Source organism: Mus musculus, chromosome 2 (assembly GCF_000001635.26).
Source record: "Mus musculus strain C57BL/6J chromosome 2, GRCm38.p6 C57BL/6J".
Lineage (NCBI taxonomy): Eukaryota > Metazoa > Chordata > Mammalia > Rodentia > Muridae > Mus > Mus musculus.
The window spans coordinates 89,473,377-89,483,989 of record NC_000068.7 but is presented as its reverse complement, the minus strand read 5'-3'; the positions used below and the strand labels follow the sequence as shown (position 1 = coordinate 89,483,989).

The following is a 10,613-nucleotide window of genomic DNA, read 5'->3' as shown; positions in this document are numbered from 1 at the left end:
AAATGGATGCTTGAAGAGATCAAGATTACATTTTAAAGATAAACTCCATCCATCCTAAGGAAAGACTATATTAGTCAATAGAGTAATGGCCCATTTACGATCTTGAAAGATTTCTCAAAAATATCTGCCTTGAGTTTGCTTTTTATGGCTAACAGATGTGCTAAAAAGTCACATTTTAAACAAGAAGAATGAGGTACAGCTCTTCAATGACATCTTTCTTTAAAGTTTTTTTATATATAACTAGGTTTTGGATTAACACAATGATAGATTTTTATCATGCCATCTTCATACATATAAATCACTCTAATTTTCTTGGTTATTGCTATAATTTTCCTTTCCTCACTTTAGCTGCTCATTTTGCTTTCTTCCATTTGTTGTTGATTTGTTTCCTCATCATACACACTCCAGTAATCTATTTGTCACTTTACCTAAGATCTCTTTTAATAATGCACCTTATTTTCTACAGAAATAAGAACAATACAACCCCAAAGCAGTAGATACCAAAAAATAATTAAGACATGGCATTCATGAATGATATAGAGAGAAGAATATATAGAGTTGGTCAAAAAGATAATTCTTTGAAAAATAAGAATAACAAGATGAATAAAATTCTAGCTAAACTACCCACTGTATCTTGATATATGACATTATATTTGTAGGCTCAACAAAATCCTCTTAGGCGAAGGAGTTAATAGAAGATGTATGGGGATCATTGGAAGAAGTAGAAATGGTTATCTATGGGACAGATAATGATGATGTGCTTAATGCCATAGTGAACTGATGGTCAAGATCACAACGTCAAGGCAGGGTCTGTTCAAGAGCTTTCATCAGTAAATCAAGACTTTCAAGAAGGTCAATGGGACAGAGAAGCAATGTCACAGAGTTCATTCTCCTGGGCCTCACTCAAGATCATGTTGGACAAAGAGCATTGTTTGTCATGTTTTTACTCATCTACATTGTGACTATAGTAGGTAATCTACTCATTGTGGGGACAGTCATAGCCAGTCCCTCCTTAGGGACTCCAATGTACTTCTTCCTTGCCTATCTGTCACTTCTGGATGCTGTTTATTCCACTGCTATCTCACCCAAGTTGATGGTAGACTTGCTCTGTGATAGAAAAACAATTTCCTTTTCAGCTTGCATGACTCAGCTCTTTTTAGAGCACCTACTTGGTGGTGCTGAGGTCTTCCTTCTAATGGTGATGGCCTATGATCGTTATGTGGCCATCTGTAAACCACTGCATTATTTGATCATCATGAATAGGCGGGTTTGCTTCCTCCTATTGGTGGTTTCCTGGGCTGGAGGCCTTGCACACTCTGTAGCTCAACTTCTCTTTGTATATAATCTTCCATTTTGTGGTCCAAATGTAATTGACCACTTTATCTGTGACATGTACCCATTATTAGGACTTGCATGCACAGATACACATATTATTGGCCTCACTGTGGTTGCCAATGGTGGAGCAATATGTATGTTAGTCTTTATTATTCTCATAATTTCCTATGGAATCATTCTAAGATCTCTTAAGACTCACAGTCAGGAAGGGAGACAGAAAGCCTTATCTACCTGCAGCTCCCACATCATGGTGGTTGTCCTCTTTTTTGTTCCCTGTATCTTCATGTATGTTAGACCTGTTCACAACTTTCCTATTGATAAATCCATTACTGTTTTTTATACAATTGTTACTCCTATTTTGAATCCTTTAATATATGCCTTGAGAAACTCAGAGATGAAAAGGTCTATGGAAAATCTATTATATAAGGTATTCCCTAGAGATAAAATAACAATGTCTTTTCATTGATGGTGCTAGTAATTAAAGTACAAAAAGGCAACCAGCTTTAAGCAGTAATGATAGAACTCATTCAATGTATCTTTATGGATAATTTTCTTTAAAGAAATAAATACATAACAACAAAATATCGAAATAATCACTTTAGATTAAAATTAATTATTTCTCTCCCTCTTCCATGGGGTTTCCTGAGCTCTGCCTAATGTTTGTCTATGGTTTTCTGCTGGATGAAGCCTCTCTGATAACAGTTGGTCTAGGTACCAATATGAGTATAGCAGAATATCATTAGGAAGCATTTCATTGATTTTTTTGTTTTTGTTTATGTCAATCATGTTTGGTTTTATCCTAGATCTCTAGGCTATCCAGCCTCTGCTTCCTGGTATTTCAGGCAGTGTCGGGAGTAGGTTCCCTCTGAAGTCAGGGGCCTCAAGTTGTATCAGTCATTGGCTGGCTACTCCCACTATTCTGTTCCACAGTGACACCAGCACATCTTGGAGGCAGGAAAAATTATAGGTTGAAGGTTTTGTGGCTGTATTGATGTTTAAGTCCTACCACTGCAAACCTTGCATGGTTTCAGAAGATGGCCAATTTAGGCTCCATAGGCCCCATTGCTGGGAATGTTTTTACTAGTGCCACCTTTGAATATTCAAGGGATTTCCCACTGTACTAGTTTTTCATATCACCTCCTAAATGTCCCCCAGTTCCAGTTTTCTCTCCCAGTACTCTCTCTTTCCATGCCCCCAACCTGATCCCTCTTGTCCTCATCCCCATCTGCCCCCAATCTTGCTCATATAATATTAGTTTATTTATAAATTTCTAGCCTCTTAACTGGACTATTACTGAAAACATTGAAAGTACTTTCTTCACCATCTTCAAATCAATTTTGTGTCTTCACTCAAACATAATTCTGATACCAAAATTTCTGTTAAATATAGTTCAATATAATTTTAACTATGAATGTGTATATTCTTAAAATATAACTTTACATTTTCAGTGATATTGCTTCATTTTACTGAAAATATATGGTTTTCATACAATATGTCTGATTATGTTTTCTTCTACCTCAACTTCTCTCACATCCTCCTTAACTCCACACCCAAATTCACATTCTTTCATTTTCCATCTTATTAGAAAACAGTCATCTGAGAAGAAAAAACAAGAGAGATAAGAAAAGATATAATAAATTAAGGTAAATTAAAACCACACTAACCTAAATAGTAAAAACAAATGAACAAACAAACAGAAAAATTGAGAGTCAAATAAAAAGCACAAACACCACAGAGAGAGAGAGAGAGAGAGAGAGAGAGAGAGAGAGAGAGAGAGAAGAGAGAGAGAGAAAGGAAGAAAGAAAGAAAGAAAGAAAGAAAGAAAGAAAGAAAGAAAGAAAGGCTCTGATAAAGCATTAAGAGAGCTGAGGACACCACCCACCAAAATGTATCAGAAAACAAAAACAAAAACAAAATGCCACAAAACTGTAAAAAATACCATTGATTTAATTTTTTCTTTGTCATCTACTACTAGGCATGGAGCTTGGCCTTAAGATTGGTTTGTATACCCACTAAAACTCCCTTGCAGAGTATTAATTTTTAATTTGTGAGTGATTACCAATTGGAGACAGCTTCAGATTAGGGATGTGGACTTGTGTCTACTTTTGATCTATGTGCTGGGACTCCATCTAGTATAGAACTCTGCAGGCCCTTTGGCATGCTGCCACAGTCTCTGTGAGTTCATGTATGCATCAGTTCTACTGTTTTTAGAAGACATTGTTGACTTGATGTTCTTCACCCTCTCTGCATTTACATTGTTTGTTACTCTTCTTCAGCAGGATAACCTCAACCCTCAAGGGAGGGATTTGATGGAGATATCTCATTTACAACCAAGTATTCCAAGGTCTCTCACACAAGATATTCCTTGGTCACCTGTGCATCTCTGCACTTATTTCCATCTAATGCCAGAGGAAGCATCTCTGATGACAAGGCACTGATCTATGTGTATAACAGTGTGTCCTTAGAAATAATTTTTATAGCTATGTTTCTTCTATAGAACAGTAGAGTTTGGTTTTGCCATAGGTCTCTGGTCCATCTACTCTTAAGTTCTTGGCCACCTGAGCAGTGTTGGTGATGGGTTCTATCTCATGGAATGGGATTCAAATCCAATCAAATAATGGTTGGTTAGTCCCATAAGCTTTGTGTCATGATTGCACTAGCACATTTTGCATGCAAGTCACCATTGTAGGTTGAATATTTTACAGTTGAATTGATGTTTATCTTTCTCCTTTGGTAACATGGAGAGTACTTTGAGTCTGTGAACACTAGTCCATAAGTGAAGCTCTAGTTAAGCACCAGTTTAACATCTTGGTGTTCAATGAGTTGTGTAGGTGTTGTCTTCAGCAATAGAACCCTACCATAAGTTTGTGAAAAGCAACTATTAGCCTTGACAATAGCCAGGGTTCTTTGGGGGTTTTAGTGAAACCCCTTTGGCCAACAACTCAAATAGATGCAATCTGTTCCTGGTACTGGAAGCTTCATTTAGTGAAAAAGAGTGAAATATCTGGGGCTCTGTTGCCTCTGTTATTTAATTATTTCATTTAGAATATATGTATATTAAAGGAAGTTTTAACTATTAGGTTTTAACACAACTCCCTCACATGATGCTTATTTTAGATTCCCCCCCCCTGTATTCCTTTTCTAAATTTCTTGTTTTCCACCTCCCCATTTGACTTCTATTCCAATGCCTTTCTTACCCATCCATAATTATCTATTCTATTTTGTATTTTTACAAAGATCCAACCCCTTAATCTATAACAAACCTCTGTGATTATAAAGATTGTAGCCTGTTTATTGATGATATAATAGCCAACCTCCACATATAGGTGCCCTTCTGGCTGGTGCCTCCTGCTGGGGCATATCACCAGTTTGTGTGCTCCTGTAAAGACACCACAGTATCAAAGCCCCAAGGAGGTCTTATGCACACAGAGCAATGGTAAGGTACCTTCACTAACTGTCACACCCACTGGGAATCCATAGGAGGCCAGTGGCCTCGAGACCTATCATCCCCCAAACCCTCTGCTTCCCAAATTCTACTTCCCTTCTGGAAAGTGCCTTATGCTGGAGAAGATCACAAGCTTGTCTGATCCTATGAAGACACCACAGTCTCAAAGCATCCAGGAGGTCTGCTGTATGCAGGATAATTGTTCTGAATACCAGGAAACAGACCACACAATATGAAGACCTCTTAGAAGAACAGCTATACTCGGGGCAAAACATTTATTGTTTCTCTGAAGACCCAACAGTCTGAAGACCTCCCAGGAGATTTGCTGCAGCCAAGACAAGAAATCACCAGCTTGTCTGTCCCACTAAAGACCTCCCAATTTGAAGACCTCACAGAAGGTCTGCTACAGGCAGGGCCACCTGCCTACCAGGAGGCTTTTAGCAACCCAGGAACACGAGAGGCAGGCACCAGAGAGAGAGACATCCAGAAAAACTAACACCATGGATAATCAGATGATAAGAGGCAAGTGCAAAATCATAAACAACAGAAGCCAATACACTTTGGCATCATCAGAACCCAGTTCTCCCACCACAGCAAGCCCTAGATATACCAATGTACCAGAAAATCAGGAAGCTAACTTAAAATACTATCTCATGAAGATAGAGTCCTTTGAAGAGGATATAAATACCCCCACTGAAAGAAATACAGGAAAACACAGGTAAGTAGGTGTATTGACTAGTTTTGTGTCAACTTGACACAGGTTGTTGTTATCACGGAGAAAGGAGCTTCAGTTGGGAAAATGCTTCCACAAGATCTAGCTGCAAGGCATTTTCTCAATTAGCGACCAAGGGGGGAGGTTCCCTTGTGGGTGGTGCCATCTCTGGGCTGTTAGTCTTGATTCTATAAGAGAGCAGGCTGGGCAAGCCAGAGGAAGCAAGCCAGTAAAGAACATCCCTCCATGGCCTCTGCATCATCTCCTGCTTCCTGACCTGTTCGAGTTCCAGTCCTGACTTCCTTTGGTGATGAACAGCAATGTGGAAGAGTAAGCTGAATAAACCGTTTCCTCCCCAAGTGCTTCTTGGTCATGATGTTTGTGCAGGAATAGAAACCCTGACTAAGACAGTAGGTAAAAGCCCTTATAGAGAAAACAAATCACTTAAAGAAATACAGGAAAACACAATCAAACAGGTGAAGAAATTGAACAAAGTGATCTAAAACATAAAAATTGGAAGTAGAAACAATAAAGAAGACACAAATGGAGGCAACCCTTAAAATGGAAAACCTAGGAAAGAGATCAGGCATTAGAGATGTAAGGATCACCAACTAAATATAAGAGCTAGAAAAGAATGTCAGGTATAGAAGATATCTTAGAAGATAATTGACACAAACATCAAAGAAAATCTAAAGCATAAAAAACTCCTAACCTAATACATCCAGGAAATCCAGGACACAATGAAAAGACCAAATCTAAGAATAATAGGAATAGAGGACAGTGAAGATTCCCAGCTCAAAGGACCCGAAAACAAAATCATAGAAGAAAACTTCCCCAAACCTAAGGAAAAAGATAACCATAAACATATAAGAAACTTATAGAACACCAAAAGATTGGAGCAGAAATGACATAATAATCACATAATATTCAGATAACATCACATAATAATTAAAAATAGAAAATGTACAGATCAAAGAAAGAAGAAAAGCTGCAAGGGACAAAAAGGCTTGTCTTCAATAACAACAAAAACAACATAAAAACCACTTACCAATGGAAACTGAAGAACTCTCTAGTCAATGATAACTTGGTCAGCAAAGAAACAAACAAGAAATTAAAGACTTCTTGGAATTCAATGAAAAGAAAAACACAGCACACCCAAACTTATGAGACAAAGTGAAAGCAGTGCAAAGAGGAAAATTCATAGCACTAAGTGAAAGAAATTGCAAAGATCCTACACTAGGAACTTAGCAGCACACTGGAGAACTCTAGAATTAAAACAAACACACTCACAAGGAATAGAACTGAGAAAAAAATCCGACCCAGAGCTGAAGTCAACCAAATAGAAACAAAGGAAACTATAAAAAGAATCAACAAAACCAAAGGCTGGGTTTTGTTTGTTTTGGTTTTTTGTTTGTTTGTTTTGAGAAAATCAACAAGATAGATAAACCCTTAGCAAACTAACTAAAGGGCCCAGGGACAGCATCCAAATCAACAAAGTCTGAAATGAAAAGGGAGACATAACAACAGAAACTGAGGAAATTCATAAAAGTCATCAGATCCTACTAAAAAAGCCTATACTCAACAATACTGAAAAACCTAGAAGAAATGGATAATTTTCTAGACAGGTACCACATCTGAAAGTTAAATCAAGAGCAGGTAAAATATCTAAATAGGCCCATATCACCTAAGGAAATAAAAAAAGTCATTAAAAACCTCCCAACCAAAAGAAGTCCGAGGCCAGATAGCTTTAGTGCAGAATTCTACCATACCTCCAGAGAAGAGCTAATACCAATATTCCTCAAACTCTTCCATTAAATAGAAACAGAAGAAACACTACCTAATTCATTCTATGAAGCCATAATTACTTTGACACCTAATCCATACAGGGACCCAATGAAAAAGAGAACTTCAGACCAATTTCACTGATGAATATTGATGCAAATATACTCAATATAATTCTCCCAATTCGATTCCAAGAACACATCAAAATCATCACCCACTATGATAAAGATCTAACTAGAGCAGCAAGACAACAAAAGATGATGAAGGGGATACAAATTGTCAAAGAAGAAGCCAAAGTATCACTATTTACACATGATATTATAATATACAAAAGGCACCCCAAAAATTTTACCAGAGAACTTCAATAGCTGATGACCAACTTCAGCAATTTGGCTGGATTTAAAATTAACTCAAAGTAGTAGCCTTCCTTTATACAAATGATAAACGGGTTGAAAAAGAAATTAAGGAAAGGCCATCCTTCACAATAGCCACAAATAATATAAAATATATTGGGTAACTCTGACCAAACAAGTGAATGATCTGTATGACAAGAATTTCAAGTCTCTCAAGAAAGAAATTAGAGAAGACCTTAGAAAATGGAAAGATCTCCCACTCTCATGAATTGGTGAGGTTAACACAGTAAAAATGACCATCCTACCAAAAATGATCTATAGATTCAGTACAATCCCCATGAAATTCCCAGCACAATTCTTCAAAGATATGGAAAGAGAAATTCTCAATTCACTGGAAAAACAAAAAAGCTCAGGTTAGTGACACAATTCTTAACAATACAAGAGGCACAAGTCCCTTCCGCTCGACTCGAGCCCCGGGCTACCTTGCCAGCAGAGTCTTGCCCAACACCCGCAAGGGCCCACACGGGACTCCCCACGGGATCCTAAGACCTCTGGTGAGTGGAACACAGTGCCTGCCCCAATCCAATCGCACGGAACCGGAGACTGCGGTACATAGGGAAGCAGGCTACCCGGGCTTGATCTGGGGCACAAGTCCCTTCCGCTCCACTCCAGCCCCGGGCTACCTTGCCAGCGGAGTGGCCTGACACCCGCAAGGGCCCACACAGGATTCCACACGAGATCCTAAGACCTCTAGTGAGTGGAACACAACTTCTGCCAGGAGTCTGGTTCGAACACTAGATATCTGGGTACCTGCCCTGCAAGAAGAGAGCTTGCCTGCAGAGAATACTCTGCCCACTGAAACTAAGGAGAGTGCTACCCTCCAGGTCTGCTTATAGAGGCTAACAGAGTCACCTGAAGAACAAGCTCTTAACAGTGACAACTAAAACAGCTAGCTCCAGAGATTACCAGATGGCGAAAGGCAAATGTAAGAATCCTACTAACAGAAATCAAGACCACTCACCATCATCAGAACGCAGCACTCCCACCCCACCTAGTCCTGGGCACCCCAACACAACCGAAAATCTAGACCCAGATTTAAAAACATTTCTCATGATGATGATAGAGGACATCAAGAAGGACTTTCATAAGTCACTTAAAGAATTACAGGAGAGCACTGCTAAAGAGATACAGGCCCTTAAAGAAAAGCAGGAAAACACAGCCAAACAGGTAGAAATCATTAAAGAAAAACAGGAAAACACATCCAAACAGGTGATGGAAATGAACAAAACCATACTAGAACTAAAAGGGGAAGTAGACACAATAAAGAAAACCCAAAGCGAGGCAACGCTGGAGATAGAAACCCTAGGAAAGAGATCTGGAACCATAGATGCGAGCATCAGCAACAGAATACAAGAAATGGAAGAGAGAATCTCAGGTGCAGAAGATTCCATAGAGAACATCAACACAACAGTCAAAGAAAATACAAAATGCAAAAGGATCCTAACTCAAAACATCCAGGTAATCCAGGACAAAATGAGAAGACCAAACCTACAGATAATAGGAATTGATGAGAATGAAGATTTTCAACTTAAAGGGCCAGCTAATATCTTCAACAAAATAATAGAAGAAAACTTCCCAAACATAAAGAAAGAGATGCCCATGATCATACAAGAAGCCTACAGAACTCCAAATAGACTGGACCAGAAAAGAAATTCCTCCCGACACATAATAATCAGAACAACAAATGCACTAAATAAAGATAGAATATTAAAAGCAGTAAGGGAGAAAGGTCAAGTAACATATAAAGGAAGGCCTATCAGAATTACACCAGACTTTTCACCAGAGACTATGAAAGCCAGAAGAGCCTGGACAGATGTTATACAGACACTAGGAGAACACAAATGCCAGACCAGGCTACTATACCCAGCCAAACTCTCAATTACCATAGATGGAGAAACCAAAGTATTCCACGACATAACCAAATTCACACAATATCTTTCCACGAATCCAGCCCTTCAAAGGATAATAACAGAAAAGAAGCAATACAAGGACGGAAATCACGCCCTAGAACAACCAAGAAAGTAATCATTCAACAAACCAAAAAGAAGACAGCCACAAGAACAGAATGCCAACTCTAACAACAAAAATAAAAGGAAGCAACAATTACTTTTCCTTAATATCTCTTAATATCAATGGACTCAATTCCCCAATAAAAAGACATAGACTAACAGACTGGCTACACAAACAGGACCCAACATTCTGCGCTTATAGGAGACCCATCTCAGGGAAAAAGACAGACACTACCTAAGAGTGAAAGGCTGGAAAACAATTTTCCAAGCAAATGGACTGAAGAAACAAGCTGGAGTAGCCATTTTAATATCGGATAAAATCGACTTCCAACCCAAAGTTATCAAAAAAGACAAGGAGGGACACTTCATACTCATCAAAGGTAAAATCCTCCAAGAGGAACTCTCAATTCTGAATATCTACGAACCAAATGCAAGGGCAGCCACATTCATTAGAGACACTTTAGTAAAGCTCAAAGCATACATTGCACCTCACACAATAATAGTGGGAGACTTCAACACACCACTTTCTTCAAAGGACAGATTGTGGAAACAGAAACTAAACAGGGACACAGTGAAACTAACAGAAGTTATGGTACAAATGGACCTGACAGATATCTACAGAACATTTTATCCTAAAACAAAAGGATATACCTTCTTCTCAGCACCTCACGGGACCTTCTCCAAAATTGACCATATAATTGGTCACAAAACAGGCCTCAATAGATACAAAAATATTGAAATTGTCCCATGTATCCTATCAGACCACCATGGCCTAAGACTGATCTTCAATAACAACATAAATAATGGAAAGCCAACATTCACGTGGAAACTGAACAACACTCTTCTCAATGATACATTGGTCAAGGAAGGAATAAAGAAAGAAATTAAAGACTTTTTAGAGTTTAATGAAAATGAAG

General features: G+C 38.5%; 1 protein-coding gene across 2 annotated transcripts; it reads left to right on the top strand.

Moving 5' to 3' along the window:
* The first annotated feature begins 856 nt into the window (after positions 1-856).
* Olfr1241 (olfactory receptor 1241) lies at positions 857-6,706 on the top strand. Of its 2 annotated transcripts, XM_017318414.1 has the most exons (2): positions 857-1,737; positions 6,676-6,706. In XM_017318414.1, the coding sequence occupies exons 1-2, from the start codon at positions 857-859 to the stop codon at positions 6,704-6,706; spliced, it is 912 nt and encodes a 303-aa protein (XP_017173903.1). The 2 variants fall into 2 exon arrangements, with proteins under 2 accessions (XP_017173903.1, NP_666666.1); NM_146455.1 differs by lacking the exon at positions 6,676-6,706 and having other exon boundaries at positions 857-1,801.
* The last annotated feature ends 3,907 nt before the right edge of the window (positions 6,707-10,613 follow it).